General features: G+C 51.7%; 1 protein-coding gene across 1 annotated transcript in view; it reads left to right on the top strand.

Annotated features, from left to right (window-relative positions):
* DNAH1 (dynein axonemal heavy chain 1) overlaps positions 1-18,075 on the top strand; it is a 93,123-nt gene that overhangs the window by 17,599 nt on the left and 57,449 nt on the right. The window contains exons 2-8 of the mRNA XM_007174730.2: positions 6,143-6,512; positions 7,525-7,597; positions 9,847-10,021; positions 10,472-10,628; positions 11,559-11,691; positions 14,016-14,177; positions 14,701-14,953. Coding sequence (XP_007174792.2) covers positions 6,177-6,512; positions 7,525-7,597; positions 9,847-10,021; positions 10,472-10,628; positions 11,559-11,691; positions 14,016-14,177; positions 14,701-14,953 — 1,289 coding nt within the window. The 5' untranslated portion in view covers positions 6,143-6,176. The remainder of the gene's footprint in view (positions 1-6,142; positions 6,513-7,524; positions 7,598-9,846; positions 10,022-10,471; positions 10,629-11,558; positions 11,692-14,015; positions 14,178-14,700; positions 14,954-18,075) is intronic.

Below are 18,075 nucleotides of genomic sequence, written 5' to 3'. Positions count from 1 at the left end.
TGAAAGGAAGTCCCAGCAGCAGACACCCTGACATTTGTCCTTAAATTCTTCAGTGCCCATCAGCTAAAACAAGGACAGTCTTCTGTATAACCACAATAACATTATCACATCTGAGAAAATTAACAATAATATCCAGGGCAGGAAGGAGGATCTAAGCCTGAACCCATGCCAGGTCTTGGAGCAGATGGGCACCTGGCGGGGGCGGGGGGGGGGGGCGGGGGAGGTTCATCCACTGCCCACCCAGCGGAGGGCTGAGGTGGAGTTGCAGCCCGGCTGTGTATGTATGTATGTGTGTGTGTTTAAGCTGAACCTCCGGGGGAACAGAAACGACCCTTTCCGGTAAATTTCCCCAATTTTTATTCCCACGTTGTTTACATAGCTTTTTTTTTTTTTTTTTTTAAACAGGATTCAATCAGAGTTGTCACACTTTGAAAACAGCATTTGGCTGTTTTGTCTCTTTCTCTAGAAAAGTCTGGGAGGGGAGATGGATAATGGAGCCTGGATTTGAGAGCCTAGACGACTGACACTTTCCCGCTGGCCCCGAACCCGCCCCTCGGAGGTGGCGCAGCCCTGGGTGGGGGAAGCCGCGTGAGTCGGGGCGGGAGGAACCAAGTCAGGAGTGTGTAGGGAGGCTAGTGCAGACCTGCGGAGGTTCACTGGCGGAAGCTCCCGCCAGCCTTGCCGGATGGTCCCGCCCCTTAGCAACGGGCCCGGCGTCCCTCCCTAGAAACGGGCAGCGGGACCCCACAACTTGTGCGGTGGAGCCGGTAGGTCGGTGGGCCCACGGGATGGCGGGGCAAGCGCCTGCAGGGGGACCTCGATAAGTCTCAGAGGGCAAATGCACAGAAAGGAGGACGCCCTCCCGGCCCAGGGTCCACATCCCTGTCCACGAGCCCCCATGCCGTTTCTCTGCCTTGGCCAGTGGGAAGGGAGTGGGGTGCACTTTTAAACAACCTTGCAGATAAGTCCCATAGTGACCACACCCCATGCTGAGAATGTAGCCCTCTCCCTGTCCTTTCCCATGCAGGGAAAAGGCCAGGATTCTGGTCCTTATCAGCCACCAGTGCCTCTCCTGAGCCCGACCACGTCCAATCTTCTTAGTCCTTTTGTTTCCCATCTGTAAATTGGCAGAGTACTGCTGCATCTGTCTCACAGAGCTTACAGAGATCAACTTCCTTCCTTTACTTACCCCATTCATTCATTCGTTCATTCTCACAATCATTCACCACTTTCTAGGCACCTACCATGTGCCAAGCCCATGCCAGTCCCGTGCTAGGTGTCGAGATTCCAGAGATCAGTGTTACTTGAAAATTGCTGCATTTGAGCACGAACAGAATATGTGAAACCGATAAGCGTGCAGGATCCTTGTTGAATCACGGGTGAGTGGCTCAGAAGCCCTCCTGCTTAGGCACTCACCTTGTAGAACCTCAGGGCTCCTTGGCACACAGTTTGAGAACCACTGTTGTGGTGCTAAGGACAGCAATCTTTGGGTCAGCCAGAGGTAGAGACCTCAGTTTCTATTCTGGTTCTGCCACTTCTTGGCTGTGTGTCTTTTCCAAGTTTCTTGACGTCTCTGGACCTTAGTTTCCTTGTTTGTGGATTGGTGATTCTAGTAGTACCTGTAGTGAGGATCAAATACCCTTGTTCATCTGTGTCCATCCAGCCCAGTGCTTGGTGGGTAGTCAGGTCACGTGGGGTTGAATGTCAGTGAATCCAACCTGAAGCTTCCTCTGACGCAAACCAAAATGGCTACCAGGTGATCTAACTGGGTCACGGTGTATGATCTTCTTTATGTGTCTGTCCTTGGATTCAGTTTGCTAATATTTTGTTGAGAATTTTTGCATCTATATTCATCAGAAATTGCCTGTAATTTTCTTTTTTTGGTGGTGTCTTTGTCTGGTTTTGGAATCAGGGTAATGGTGGCTTCATAGAATGTCTTTTGGGAGTGTTCCCTCCTCTTTTGGAAGAGTTTGAGAAGAATCGGTATAAGTTCTTCTTTGTATGTTTGGTGGAATTCGCCTGTGAAGCCATCTGGTCCTGGACTTTTGTTTGTAGGAAGTTTTTTTGTTTTTTGTTTTTTGTTTTTAATTGCAGATTCTATTTCACTTCTAGTGATCAGTCTGTTCAAATTATCTATTTCTTTTCGATTCAATTTTGGTGGGCTGTATGTTTCTAGAAAATTGTCCATTTCTTCTAGGTTGTCAAATTTGTTGGCATATAATTGTTCATAGTATCCTCTTATGGTTTTCTGTATTTCTGCAGTATCAGTTGATATTTCTCCTTTTTCATTTCTTATTTTGTTTATTTGTGTTCTCTCTTTTCTCTTCTTGGTAAGCCTGGCCAGAGGTTTATCCCTTTTGTTTACCCTTTCAAAGAACCAGCTCTTGGTTTTATTGATTTCTTCCTATATTTAAAAAATCTGTTTTATTTATTTTCTCCCTATCTTTAATGTTTCTTTCCTTCTGCTGACTTGAGGTTTTGTTTGTTCCGTCTTTTACTAGTTCTTTTAGGTGGTAGATTAGGCTGTTTATTTGAGATTTTTCATGTTTTTTGAGCAAGGCCTGTATCTCTATGAACTTCCCTCTAAGAACTGCTTTTGCTGCATCCCATAGATTTTGTATGGTTGTGTTTTCATTGTCATTTGTCTCAAGGTATTTTTTAATTTCCTTTTTGATTTCCTCGTTGACCCATTGTCTTTTTTAGTAGCTTGTTGTTTAGTCTTCATGTAATCATTTTTTCTCATTTCTTTTCCTGTGGTTGATTTCTATTTTCATGCCCTTGTGGTCAAAGAAGATGCTTGAAATAATTTCTATACCCTTAAATTTGTTGAGATTAGTTTTGTGCCCTAGTATGTGGTCAGTCCTAGAGAATGTTCCATGTGCACTTGAAAAGAATGTGTATTCTGTTTTTTTTTTTTTATGTAATGTCCTGAAAATATTAAGTCTAACTGTTCTATTGTATCATTTAGGATCTCTGCTGCCTTTTTAAAAAAAATATTTATTTATTTTTTATATTTTTTGCTGCATTGGGTCTTCGTTGCTGTGCACGGGCTTTCTCTAGTTGCAGTGAGCAGGGGCTACTCTTTTTTTTTTTTTTTTTTTTTTTTAAAGATTTATTGATTGATTGATTGATTACTATGTTGGGTCTTCGTTTCTGTGCTAGGGCTTCCTGTAGTTGCGGCAAGCGGGGGCTACTCTTCATCGCGGTGTACGGGCCTCTCACTATTGTGGCCTCTTTTTGTTGCGGAGCACAGGCTCCAGACGCGCAGGCTCAGTAGTTGTGGCTCACGGGCCTAGTTGCTCCGTGGCATGTGGGATCTTCCCAGACCAGGGCGCGAACCCATGTCCCCTGCATTAGCAGGCAGACTCTCAACCACTGCGCCACCAGGGAAGCCCCTGGGCTACTCTTTGTTGTGGTGCACGGGCTTCTCATTGCGGTGGCTTCTCTTGTTGCAGAGCATGGGCTCTAGCTGCATGGGCTTCAGTAGTTGCAGCATGCAGCCTCAGTAGTTGTGGCATGCAGGCCTTAGAGTGCGTGGACTTCAGTAGTTGTGGCACATGGACTCAGTAGTTGCGGTGCGCAGGCTTCAGTAGTTGTGGCGCACGGGCTTAGTTGCTCCGTGGCATGTGGGATCTTCCCAGACCAGAGCTCGAACCTGTGTCCCCTGCATTGGCAGGCAGATTCTTAACCACTGTGCCACTAGGGAAGTCCCTCATTACCTCCTTTTTAAACTCGGTGTCTATAAGACTGAAGAGGTCTGTTTCATTGTTTATTCCTTCAGGGGAATTCTCTTGGTCTTTTAACTGGTGGTGGTTCCTCTGCTTCTTCATTTTGCTTGTATTTCTCTTACTCTGTGTGTTTAGGAGAAACAATTATCCACTATAGTCTTGAAGGGCTATTTATATGTGGGAGCATCCCTGGTAGCTTGTGTGGGTTTAATATTTTTTTGGCATGAGGGCTGTTTTTGGCTTGGATGCTTGCCCTCTCTTTCTTCAGGGTGTGCTGGTCGTTATCCCCTTGATAGGGGGTATGCAGATGCACAGCCCCCGTGCACACTCCCAGGAGGGTGAGGACAGAGGTTGGCTCCCAGTGGTGGGACCCTCATTGGTGGTGGCCACGGCAGGCCGTGTGCTCCCTGGAAGGAGGACCCTCCACCCACCCCTGGAGCTCTTGTAGGCGGTGCCCTGCCGCCAGGTAGTGAGCCTGGGAGAAAGAAGCTCCTATGGCGGGCCTGCCCCTCTCCTCATGGGGGTGGCCCCCAGCCTTGCCACTCTGGCGGGCCCAGGCTTCATCCCCGGACTCCCTCGGCTGTGGCGACCACACCCTGGCCCCCTCAGGCTTTCTTGACACAGCCAGTCCCAGTCCTCTCCCTGGTCTGACCTCCAAAACTCAAGCCTCAGCACCCAGCCCCCGCCCGCCTCAGTGGATGAGCATCTCAGGCTGGGGAGTGCCAGGTGATGGCCCTGACCATCTATGCAGATCTCTCTCTGCTTTGTCCTCCAAAAACCCGTTGCTTGCTGCGTTCTCCCCCAAAGCTCCCCCTCTGTCCAGGCTGATCTCCTCACCAGTAAGGGGACTTCCCAGTGTGTGGAAACCTTTCCTTTTTCACAGCTCCCTCCCAGGGGTGCAGGTCCTGTCCTGTTTCCTTTCTCTCATTTTTTCTTTTTTTTCTTTTGTCCTTCCCAGTTACATGGAGATTTTCTTGCTCTTTTGGAAGTCTGAGGTCTTCTGCCAGCATTCAGTAAATATTCTGTGAGGAACATTCCACATGTAGATGTATTTTTTTTTTTAATTAATTAATTAATTTATTTATTTTTGGCTGTGCTGGGTCTTCGGTTCGTGCGAGGGCTTTCTCCAGTTGCGGCAAGTGGGGGCCACTCTTCATCGCGGTGCGCGGGCCTTTCACTATCGCGGCCCCTCCCATTGCGGGGCACAGGCTCCAGACGCGCAGGCTCAGTAATTGTGGCTCACAGGCCCAGCCGCTCCGCGGCATGTGGGATCCTCCCAGACCAGGGCTCGAACCCGTGTCTCCTGCATTAGCAGGCAGATTCTCAACCACTGCGCCACCAGGGAAGCCCTGTAGATGTATTTTTGATGCATTTGTGGGAGAAGGTGAGCTCTACATCCTACTGCTCTGCCATCTTGATCTGATCTCCCTGACTGCCTTTTTTATTTTTGCACCAGCATTACACACAAACCTCTTCTTCCTCATACCCTTATCTAGTTTCTTATAGTGCTCCCCTGACCAAGGATTTCCCCTGGTGGTGCATTTTGAGGTGGCCAAAAGCAGCAGTGGCTTGGAAAGGGCTTGCTTGCCGCACAATAAAAACTCTGGAAACCCTCATCCTCGGGATGTGCATGCAATCCAGTGGTGCATCTGTTGTTCCCTGTGGGGAGACAAGAGGGTGTCAGTTTCATTAGCTGGATTGATCCTGAGAGCCAGGGTGTGGATGAATAGCTTTCTGTTGCTGGCAGAGGTATCTGTGGGCCAACAGAGGGTCAGGGTACCTCTCGGGAGGTGATTTAGTTCTCTGACTCCTGGGGTAAGGTAAGGGAGATGGGCATGGGTAGGGAGATGGGCATGGATAGGGAGATGGGCATGGGGGATGCAGGGCATGGCCCAGTGCCCCACACTGGGAAGAGTCAGGGCAGTCCGGCAGGACTGGGTGGAGTGGGGCTGGGGTTGGGGGAATGGGGGTAAGGGGCACTTTCATCCAGGGGCAACTGGATGAAAGTTATTTTGGAGAAAACCAAACAGGGCTCTTCATTGAGTGAGTGAACTCTGGGCCTCCCTCTTTATCTCCCCTTGTGAGAAGCCCGGCCTTGCTCTGTAACACAGGGGAGAAGGGTGGGAAAGTACAGAAGGATGCACAGGGTTGGGGGCATCTATAGAGTGTTCAACCTCTGACTCTGGGGTCTCATTTCTCACACAGCTTCTAGGGAAGGCCCTGCTGTCTCCTGGCAGGACCTTCCTGGCCCTCTGTGTCTGTTCAGATTAGAAGAGTACTCCTTCCCTCCGTTATCTATGCCTGGGGGCTGGGGCTTGTTGTGGGGTGGCAGACTAGGCATCCCTGTATCCTGGTGGCCCTGGGGGATGAGCAGAGGTTGTCAAGGGCCCAGTGACACCAGTATCTTCTCCTAGGAACTCTGGCTGGGACATCACCCTGAGAAGCAGCATGGAGCAGCCTAACAGAGAAGGCCACAGCCCAGGAAGGACCCCTCAGGGCCCAGAGTGCAGCAGTACTCCTGTGGGCCATGAGTGTAGTCTGAGAGACCTGGAGCATAACCCGGGGAGCATTCTTCAGGGACCAGATTCTGGGTCGGAGAAGCTTCCTCCAAGCCCTGACCCCAAGACCCCACCTTTGCCCCTGACTGCAGCCCCACCCACACCCTCAGACTTGGGGCAGCCCCGGAAGTTGCTCCTGACGGGCACTGATAAGAAGTACCCGCTGATGAAGCAGCGTGGGTTCTACTCTGACATCCTCAGCCCTGGAAGCTTGGATAAACTTGGGGTGAGTGTGGCAGCCATACCCTACCAAGCCTGAGCCTTCCTTGTGGGTTCTTTTTGCCCTTTCTTCCTTTTATCCATCCATCCATCCACCTATCTGTCTAGCAATTTTCCACCCACTCACCCATCTGCCCATCCTTCTGACCATCCATCTCTGTCCATTCATTCAACAATTCATTACTGAGCACTTGCTATGTGACAGGCCCTGGACTAAGCCCTAGTGACAATACACCAGGATTGTCATTCATATGCCTATTGTCATGGAGCAATGGCTTTGGTGGGGAAATACTCCCTCCCCTGGCCCCAGCTCTGGTGGGGGAGGGGGTCCTGGGACAAGGTGGTGTACTGCTGAGATTTACAAGACAGGTATGAATTTGCTGGGTAAGATAGGGGCTGCGGGGGGTGTTCCAGGCAGGGAGAACAGAAGATACAGAGCCTTGAGATCCCTGACAGAGGCCATGGCCCACATGGAGGAAGAGAGTAGAAATAAGAGGCGAGAGATGGAGGGCAGGGGAAGACGAAGAAGGGGTATAACTAGGGGAGAGTTCAAAGAGCCCTGTGCGTCCCAGACAGCCTTAGGATGGTTTTAGGCAGGGGAGGGGCCGATAGAGATAGGGTGAGGACCCATTGATACCCACTGTGCCAGAGGTCCCAGAGTGCCCTTGGCAGTGGAGGAATACACAGAGACACCTGAAGGCCTTACAGTACCTCTGTCTTGTGGCTCAGCCCCTGGACACACAGCAGGGGTGTTCTCAGAGTGAGGAGGGGGACTGTGCACGACCAGAATGGGGTTGGGCTAGGGGTGTCCCAGGTGGCCACAGCTTGTCACCTACTGTGGCCTCTGAATGAGGAATTGTGCAAACTCCTCTTCACTGATTCTTCCTCATCCCTGTCCCTGTGCCCCTGGGATGTTCTCTGGTGGGCTTGGGAGAGACACCTGGCCTTGGGGGCCCTACCAGATCCTGCCTGTCCTTGGGATGTTTACTCTCCCTCAGGGCTATGGGGTTTGGTTTCAGGAAGTGTGTCGTGGCCCCTGCACAAACCAGGACCTCCTGCGGCAGGCCAACCTTGACAAGTTCACCCCAAGAGGTCAGTGCCCAGGGGGCTGGGTGGGTGGGTACCTTTAGAAGCAGGGCCTCTGGCCTTGGGGAGATTGTCTCCTCTTGGCTGAGGGTTTCAATCTCCTCAACTGTGAAATGGGGATAACAGGAAACAAGGTGCTTTGCAGGGGCCCAGCTCATGGTGAGTGCTCGGTGAAGCACAGCTGCTTAATTGTGACTCTTGGCAGAGCTGTGTGTGACAAGGGCACTGTGGTGCGGTGGGGCTGCTGAAGGCCAGGTCCCCATTTCCCTCTGCCTGGCTGGGGACAGTAGGATATTGACATGTGTGTTTTCTGGAACGTGGAACGTGGGCTTGGAGGAGGTCAGGACTGTGTCTGAGTTGTTACCAGGCTCGGGTTGCAGCACCTAGAACAGGGCTTGGAGCAGGAAGGCGCCCAGGATTTCACTGCCAAAGAGGGGAAGGAGGACGCTCCTCTCAAGCTCCGTGATGAGTCTTGTAAGGTGTGGGGCAGGTCTGCAGGGCGCGGGCCAGTCCCCAGTGGCAGAGGGGAGGAGAGGGTAGCTCCAGGAGAGGCAGCGAGCTGGGTGGGGCCCTGAGAGGCAGTGAGGATTTTTGCGGGGGGGGGGCCCTCCTGGCTGGCCAGCGGACAGGACGCCCTTTCGATCAGGTCCAGAAGCTCCATGGTCCCAGCTGTCTGCCTTTCCACTCTACCCCCAGGAGAGGCCTGGCTCTATGCTGGCACTGTCCAGATTTGTCTTCTTGAGACCCACAGTCCTCCTGGGGGCCTGTGAATCCCCAAAAGTGGCACAGGAAACATCACATGTACGTGCCTCTGTGCAGTGATCTGAGGATCCGGCCTATTGTGGTCAGCAGTTTCACAAGTATCTGTGGCCCAGAAAATGGTTACAAACCACAGATCGAGGGCTGTGGGGGAGCTGGGAATGGGGCTTCTGCCATCCATGGCAGGGGTGGGGGCAGGGCTGGTCAGCAGCTCTGTGGCCCCACCCACGTGAGGAAGAGCAGCCCGGCAGGGTCACAGGGTGGCGGCAGTCAGGGCTTGTGGCCGTCAGAGCTCTTGGCAGAAGGCTACGTGAAGGCCTGGGAAGCCTGCCTAGGGCTCCCGGACCAGCAGGGGCGGGGGCCGGGCTTTGCTGTCCTCACCCTGGCTCCTTCTTGGCTCCTGAGACGCAGGGCCAGGTCCAGGAATTCATGATCCTGGGTGTGGAATGTGTTATGGACCCATAGGCTCAAGAGCAGATGATTAGGAATCTGAAAACTGCCCCTGGGCCGGGCCGTTTTGGTAGCGTGGGGTTCCCCGAGCACCTGACAGCTCTGGTAAAGAGAGCTGACTTAGCTGCAGGTGGATGGTCTCTGCTCAGCCTCTGGAAGCTTCTGTAGAGCCCCAGTGGGTACCCCCAAGGTAGACCCTCCTGTGGTGTGACTGCATCTTGACCCCAGAGACGTGAGGCCCAAGGAGGGGGTTACTAGGGCCTCCCAGGGGAGTTGTTCGGAGCCATCACTGAGCTGTCCAGAGCCCACCCAGGCCCTGGGAAAGGTGGCTCATCCCCGAAGCATTTTCCTGCACCCCCATCCCCACCGCTATGGTCTTGGCTTGCCTGAGACTTTCCTTCCCATTTAACATCCTGAGTCCCGGGAAACTGGAATGTCACCCTATCAATGGGTCTCTCTTCACCAGCTCCCTTGTCCTCAGACCTGGAATGGAAGCCTGTCTGAGGAGGGGTGGCCATTTTGTGACTTGAGGGTCCCCTGGGGGTGGGGTGGCGGTGCCACCCACTCCTACAGTATCCAGGATGTCTTGAGTCTGGAAGCAGTCCTAGTGAGTGAACGGCATTCAGACCCAGAGATGCTTGGGAGGGCCTCTGGGGTAGGGATGGCAGGAACCCATCCCAGACATGCAGGGAGCTACCACTTCGCCTTCCTATCCAGCTGTAATCCTCACTGGTAGTTTGATTCAGCATCTGGCTTGAGCAAAAGCTGCTGGCACCAGGGCTGTGGGCAGAAAGGAGGGGAATGGTCGAGCATGCTGACTCTGGGCAGGGAGAGCAGGACCAAAACAGACCTTCCGGAGGACCTTGTCCTCCAGGCTCATGATCCCTTGGGAGCCCGGTGCACATCTGGCTTCTCCCTGCCACAGGCCAGCTCTGAGCTTCCCATGCCCCAAAGCTGCATGCCTGGTACCTGCCTAGCACTGTGTTTTGGGGGTGTTGGGCCCCAGCCTGAGCCCCTGCAGCTCCTGCCCCTGCCCCTGCCCACAGTCAGAACCTTTGAGGTTCCTGAGAACTTCGAGGAGCGCCTGGAGCATCAGCACATCGGGTCTACCACCAAGCTGCTCATCCAGACTGACTTCCCGCTGCAGGCCTATGAGCCCAAGGTGCAGGTGCCCTACGTGGTGCTGCCGGGCCAGTGCCCCCGCAAGATTGAGATTGAGAGGTAGGTATGGTTGGGTGAGCAGTGGGAGGGCCTGCCCTCTGGGAGGTGGCATCCACCCACCTCAAGGGGTGAGGGACAGTAGACAACTAGGTGATCATCCTCATGGCAGAGGTTACTAAGATGGGTCTGTGTGCAAGTGTTCAAATCAAATCTTCTAGCCCTTTGGTTTCTTAATAGGAACGAGTTGCTTTCCTTGCTGTGGAATCAGGGAGGGTGGCATTTAAGTCAACTTGGTGGAACTGACAGGCAGGATGCAAGGGCAGTTGGGGTCCAGGACGCCAGCCCCAGCCACCATTCCACTTCCTGATGAGTCCCAGAAGGGCGGAGGGCCCTGGAGGGGTCATTGGGCCACACCCCTACTGCCTCAACTCCCTGCGCCCTTGCTGACCCCCATGGAGACACCTCACACGAGCCGAGCTGTCATGAGATTTCCTTATCGCCCTCGGCCAGGAGGAAGCGGCTGTACCTGAGCCTGGACATTGAGCAGCTGCTGGCCAGCGAGGGCATTGACTCCAACAAGCTCATGCCCAGGCACCCAGACCCCCACCACCCCCAGACCATTGAGCAGGGTCATGACCCGCTCTTCCCCATCTATCTCCCACTGAAGGTGAGTCCAGCTTCCACAGAGGGCTGATGGTCAGGAGATGGGGGTGCAGGACTCCAGCGGAGGGATCAGACTCAAAAGGGGATCCCATGGCAATCACAAGCACTCACTTGTCAAACAGGACAACTGCATAGTCAGAGTGCTACCCCCACTCCTGGGGTTTCAGACATTCTAGGCTGGGGCAGGAGGGGCCCCAGGACCCCTGGGACGCTGATTCCCTGCTTCTTCCCTGGGAGCCTGGGAACCCTGTGTACATGAGCTCTGTCCCCACTCCACCCACGGGCACCAAGAAGCAGCCCAGTTGGACTGTGGAGTAGTGTTCAGGCCTCCCTGACTACTGCGTCTGGTGTCACTGGGATGGGGAGACCTGGGGTGGAGGAAGGCACCATTGTAGCCCCTTTGGGGTACCAATGGGGAAACTGAGTCCAGAGGAGAAAGAGGGAGCATAGCCTGCCCTGGTTTTCACCCACTTCCCTGCCCTTCCTCTCCATGGTCCTGAGTATCTCTTGCCTGGTGGTCCCTATGGGGAGACAGAGTTGCATATCACCCTATAAAGATGGCCTTCTGACAACCTGAACCTCCGTTGTTTCTGAGTCTGGTGGATGCTCAGGAAAATCCAAGGGCCACCGCTTCCCTTGGACCTGAGCTGGGTGATCCTGGCCAGTGGTGGGGGAGAGCCCATATCCTGCTCTGAATCCCCAGATACCCCTCTGCCTGAACCTCAGTGTGGCTTGGTTGGACAGGGTTTCATAGAGCCGGACCCCACAGACCCCTGTGAGCAGCAGAGGAGGCACTCAGGCCCCTGGGCCCCAGTCTTCAGCTTCTGCATCTGGGGAGGGGCCTACTCAGGCACCCCTACCCTCTGGCATGCCCAGCCCACTGGGTCCACCAGGGGCGAGCCGCCTCCTCCCAGCATCTGCTGTTTTCTTCCAGATATTTGACAATGAGGAGTTTGACTGCCGGACTCCCAGTGAGTGGATCAACATGGGCTTGGAGCCAGGGTCTCAGAACAGGAAACCTGTCCCCGGAAAAGCCCTCCTGCCCACCGATGACTTCCTGGGGCACGGTGAGCAGGGCCAGCAAGGGCAGGGGGACAGGATCTTGTCTGCACCATCCTGTCCTGGCAGCCCAGCCGTAGACTCCAAGACTGCCCTGGGGCCTCAACCATGGGAGATGGGGGCCCCACCTTTTGAGGCCTCCCAGCTGGGATACAGGCCAGCGGGCTGGCCGCATAGAAGGAAATGCAGGGACCAGGGATGACATGGGTGGGTGGGCTGGGGAAGGGACAGCTGGATGGTGTCTAATGTTAAAAAAAAAAGTCTTTGATTTATTGGCAATGAAAAATATGCACGCTTATTAGACATGTTCAAATGTGTATAAGGGGCACAATTCAAGCCTTTCCATCCCCTGCCCCAGAAACCACATTGCTCCACCTATAACTGTGGCCTCTTGGCTTTCACCTCTGCATGGACAACACACACACTGTCACACACTCACACTCACACACTTGCTTTCAAACACACACGTTCATAAGCCCACTGTCACACTCACCCACCGTCCCTCACACACACACACAGTTGCACTCATATACACATTTTCACCACACACACACATGCCTACTGTCACCCATTCACAACCGCTGACACACCCCCACACACATCCCCACACTGATGTTGCACAGATTTGCCATATCTTGCCCTTGTCTGTGTCTGCCCCTCCTTTGGCCCCAGGTCTGCCCTGGCGGTCGTGGAAGCTCTCTCCAGTTTGCTGCTGTCTGCCAGGCTGACCTTCCACGGTCACCACCCTGGCCTGCCACCATGGCTGGCATGACTACTCTCTATGTAGGCATCCTAGGAAGGTCTGGGTTATGAGATTGGAGGTGGCTGTCCCCATGTGCAGGGCGAAGGCCTCTCTGCTCCCTGCCCAGTGCGTGGATATGCCGCTGTGGAGTGGGGAGTGGGCCCAGTGGGCCGGCGCCCAGGCGAGAGATAGGATTGTGAGAGCCATGCTGGTTTTCAGACTGCTCAGCTTCCAGGGGCCCCACAGCGAGTCCGTTGTGCAAGCTGTAAGTTTATGTTTCAGTTTAAAAACATGTTAATGCTAGAATCAATTTCTTTGAACTAGATAAGAAACCCAGAATGTTCCCTTTACTTTGGACTTAATTACAAAAATAATTTAACTCAATTGTTCCCAGATCTCCAATTCCTGGTGATAAAAACAGAAGGTTTGGGGCTGTATTAACCTTAAATGTACCAGGTAGTGGCTTCCCTGAAGTGCTTCTGCTTGCACCGCTTCATATGGGCCCTGGCCCTAATGGCAGCACTAATGGTGGAGCGTTTCTGCCAGAGACCTCTGCTTTCTGCTGGGGGCTTCTTGTGACATCTTTTCCTTTAAGCTGAGTCAAGACAAGGTCAGCATTTTCAAAAAGGAAACTAATTAGGAAGAGGAGGGAAAGCAAAACAGAGCCAAAGCTGGTGAGGTATATCCCACAGCAGCCTCCTTTACTTATCTACCTGGCATCAGGCAGTGGGAGCATTTCTTTGGAATTCCAGCTGGGAGAAGATGCATACACAGTATGACTTTAGGCTCTGTGAGACACACAAACAAGGTAACAAGTCAGAAAGTGCCTGGGGCAAAGGTGCTATTTTAGGCAGAGATGCTTCTACAAAGAGAAGCCACTTGAGCAGGGAACAAGCCAGCATCGAGGTGACCTGGATGAAGACTGTTCCAGGCAGAAGACACAGCCAATGCTAAGGCCCTGAGGCAGGAGCAAGCTCCAAAGTCATAGGAATAGCCAGACATCCAGTGTGGCTGGAGAGGAATGAGTGAGGGAGGCAGTGGCAAGAGGTGAGCTGGAGTAGTCAAAGGCTTTCAGCCCAGGGAGAGGGTGGGAGGCCCATTCTGGCCAAACAGCCCCTGAGGCCCACTTTGAGGCCATTGCAGGGAAGCAGTCTTCTACCCTGCCCTGCCCTGATGGGAGGAGCCCGGGGGCTCAGCTGCCACATGCAGCCTAAGTGCTTCCCTCGGCCTTGAAGGGGTCCAGTTCAGACTTGATGAGCTTTACACCTAGATCCTCGGACAGGGCTAGGCAAACAAGGACTAAGCAAACAAGCCCCTGTTTGCTTGGGGCTTTCCTGCCTCCTGTCCCAGCCCTGCTGGCCTGTGTCTTTCTCTGCCCTGATGGAGTCATGCAGAGCATCAGGGCAGAGAGACCTGCCTGGTTCCCCAGAGGCAAGCTCAGCTGGGAGGAAGCAGGCTCCCCACTCTGCATGGTGGGAGAGAGGCCAGACTAGTGACCACTGAGACCTTTCCTAGCACCCACTGCCCACATGCAGGGGCCTTTTCCCACCCCATGGCAGGGAGCACTGGTGGGCTCCCCTCCTGTTTCAGAGGACCCCAAGAGTCAGAAGCTGACGTACAAATGGTGCGATGTCGGCGTCCTGGACTACGACAAGGAGAAGGAGCTGTACCTAGTGCACAAGACGAATGAGGATGGTTTGGTGCGAGATGAGATGGGGAAGCCCATCCTGAATGGAGGGGTAACGGCTGAAGGTACGAGGTCTCTGCCCCTGCCTCAGGCAGACCCCCAGCTCAGGCCCGGCCTGGCCTGTGACTGAGGCCAACCCCTGCCCAGGGTATAGCCAGCTCGGGTCTGAATGCCCCCTTGCTCTGTTGTCCTGGGGCTGTCTGTCCCCCAACCAGTGAGAACCAGAGGACGCATCACTCAGAGACCCCAGGAAGGGCAATTGGCCATTATTTGATATGCCAACTCTGAGGCCCAACAATTAGTGATGTCTGCCCTGGGTGTGGCATCAGGAATGGGCACTTGAATAGCCACCCCTGTATAGCTCCTTGTCTGTACACAGCTTTTTACAGTTTACAAAGCACTTTCACATCCATCCATGACAACCTGTGACGTGGGCAGTTCAGGGAGTGTTGTCATACCCACTTCACAGATGTGATGGGGTCACTTGCTCAGAGCCACCACGCATCAGTGGCAGAGCCAGGCTGGAATCCAGTGCTCCTGCCCAGAGGGCCCCACTGCATGTTCCTTTCTCCCTCCACCCGACTCCAGGAAGGCCGCCCCTCCTTATCTGCCAGTACTGGGTGCCAAGGATCCAGCTTCTCTTCTGTGCTGAGGACCCACGTGTGTTCACACAACGTGTGGTCCAGGCCAACGCCCTGCGCAAGAACACAGAGGCGCTGCTGCTATACAACCTGTATGTGGACTGCATGCCCTCCGAGGGCCAGCGGCTCATCAATGAGCAGAGCCTGAGCAAGATCAAGCAGTGGGCCATGAGCACACCTCGGATGCGCAAAGGGCCCTCGTGAGTACCCCCCAGACCCTTTCCCACACCAGAGCAGCATGTCCTCCAGGGAGCTGTCCAGTGGGGAAGTGGTGCTGCCCAGTGGGGGAGGGAGGGTGCTCCCTCCATGCTCATCTGTTTGGGGCTGTCTTGCCCACTGCATTATGGACTTCTTGGGCCCCAAACAATTTCTTGTTCATCTCCAGATCTTTCATTATCAATATGGACTCATGGATTCTTAATTTTATTCCAAGGGTTATAATCTGTTACTACCATTTTTAATTTTGATGCTCAAATTGTCCCAGCTTTGGCCAGTGGGAGCCTCTTCAGGCTGATTCCTGTGTCCGTTTGATATGTTCTTACTGTTCATTGAGTATGCTTTTACGTTCTGGCACAGCAAGAAGTTCCAGGTTCATCTTACTTTCCCAGACCCAGCCCTGAAATCAGCTGTTTCCCCAAGGAACCCTGGTTCCTCTTGGTGGGGAATGGTATTTAGAAGCTAAGATTTTGACATTAAGATGTGCTCATTGCTACTGGGAAATCAATACTTTGAGGTCCTTAGAGCAGATAGATCTAAGATATATATATTATTTATTTATTTTATATCATATCATATATTCTTGAAACTTTTTTTTAAATTTATTTTTGACTGCGTTGGGTCTTTGCTGCTGCGTGCAGTCTTTCTCTAGTTGTGGCTAGCGGGGGCTACTCTTCATTGCAGAGCACAGGCTCTAGGCGCGCAGGCTTCAGTAGTTGCGGTGCGCGGGCTTCTCATTGCAGTGGTTTTTCTTGTTGCAGAGCACGGGCTCTAGGCACACAGGCTTCAGTAGTTGCGGCATGTGGGCTTAGTAGTCGTGGCTTGCGGGCTATAGAGAGCAGGCTCAGTAGTTGTGGCGCACGGGCTTAGTTGCTCTGCTGCATGTGAGATTTTCCCGGACCAGGGCTTGAACCCCTGTCCCCTGCACCCCCAGGGAAGCCCCTCATACCATATATTCTTATATTACATTATGTTACATATAACCTCCATGCACATGTCTTTATCTATCTATTATATATCTATCTGTTAAAAAACATGAGTTCATACTGATACCTTCATGTTGACTTCAAACCACAGGGCTCATTCTCACTTGTACATATTTGTTACTTCTTTTTCTAAAAGAAAATTGGCTTTTATTCCTCATAGTATATTTACTTATTTGCTCAGTCCTGGAATACACAGAAAGTAGTTTCAATTGGTAATCTATACCCTTTGGAGGAAAAACTCTACTAAGTAATCTTTGATATTTGTGGCCACCTTTATCATACACTAATTTCCATGTGTACTTGGGTCTATTTCCGGAGTTTCTGTTCTATTCCATTGTTCTATTTGTCCATTTATGCACTTGTGCTACAGGTTTTTTTTCTATAATTTTTTTAATAGATTTATTTATTTTTATTTATTTATTTTTGGCTGCGTTGGGTCTTCGTTGCCGTGCGCGGGCTTTCTCTAGTTGCAGTGAGTGGGGGCTACTCTGTTGCGGTGCACGTGCTTCTCATTGCAGTGGCTTCTCTTGTTGTGGAGCACGGGCTCTAGGCACGCGGGCTTCGGTAGTTGTGGCTCGCGGTGTCAGTAGTTGTGGTGCACTGGCTTAGTTGCTCCACGGCATGTGGGATCTTCCCAGACCAGGGATCGAACCCATCTCCCCTGCATTGGCAGGCGGGTTCTTAACCACTGCACCACCAGGGAAGTCCCACTAAAGTTTTAATTATAGATATTTTACATTATGTTTTAATGTCTCATAGGGCCATTATGTATATGGTAAAATATACATAATACAAAATTCACCATTTTAACTATTTCTAAGTGTACAGCTCAGTGGCATTAAGTACATCCATATTGTTGTCCAACCATCACTACCATCCATCCACAGAATGTTCATCATCCCAAAGTGAAACTTTGTACCCATTAAACTATAAGACCCCATTCCCCTCTCCCCCAGCTCCTGGCAACCACCATTCTATTGTACTCTTTGTATTTGACTACCCTAAGTACGTCATATGAGTAGAATCATATATACTTATCCTTTTGCGAATCCTGCATTCACTTAGCATAATGCCTTTCAGTATCATCCATGTTGTAGCACGTGTCAGAATTCCCTTCCTTTTTAAGGCTGAATAATATTCCATTGTACATATATACCACATTTTGTTTATCCATTCATCTGTTGATAGACACTTGATTGCTTCCATCTTTTGGCTATTATGAATAATGCTGCTGTGAACATGGGTATACAAAGATAACTTCATGTCCCTGCTTTCTGTTCTTTTGGGTATAAACCCAGAAGTAGAATTACTAGATCATATGGTAATTCTATTTGTTGTTGTTTAGTTTTTGTTTCATAATCATAAACTTAATTCTGTAATCCAGCTAGACTTGGAAGGGGATAAGGAGAACTTAGAACCCAAAAAACTGCAGTGAGAGCACAAAGATTATAGGCTATTATGAGCAAATGAGAGAAGGAATGGTCTGATAGTTAAGATACAATACAAGTCAAATTTATTAGAGTTATCCACAGTCAGAAATGGTGAGCTTCTTGCTGGTCTTGCCAAACCTGGACCCAAAGCACTCCATGGTTTTCACAATATTCATGCCCTCTTTCACCTTGCCAAAGACCACGTGCTTGCCACCCAACCACCCAGTCTTGGTAGTGTAGATGAAAAACTGGGATCCATTTATATGGGTCCAGAATTTGCCATGTACAAGATGTGAAGACCCATATGCTTGAGAGTGATGCTTATTATCAAATTTCTCCTTGTAGATAACTTGCTGCCAGTGCCATTATGGCATGTGAAGTCACCACTCTGGTACATAAACCCTGGAATAGTTCTGTGAAAGTAAGGACCTTTATAACCAAATCCTTTCTCCTCAGTGCTCAGAACACTCAAGTTTTCTGCTGTCTATGGAACTTCGTCTGCAAACAGCTCAAATGAGACATGGCCCAAGGCCACATCAACAGCGAATGTCAAAGAACACTGGGGTTGACCATGGTGCAGTAGTGCAGGGTGGCTTCGGGTGGCATCGGTGGTGTCGGCAAAGCCCTATTTTTAATTTTTTGAGAAACCACCAACATGTTTTCCATAGCAGCTGCACCATTTTACATTCC

This window comes from Balaenoptera acutorostrata, chromosome 10, assembly GCF_949987535.1.
Source record: "Balaenoptera acutorostrata chromosome 10, mBalAcu1.1, whole genome shotgun sequence".
In the NCBI taxonomy this organism is placed as follows: domain Eukaryota; kingdom Metazoa; phylum Chordata; class Mammalia; order Artiodactyla; family Balaenopteridae; genus Balaenoptera; species Balaenoptera acutorostrata.
The sequence above is the reverse complement of the archived record's forward strand: the minus strand, read 5'-3'. Positions and strand labels throughout refer to the sequence as shown.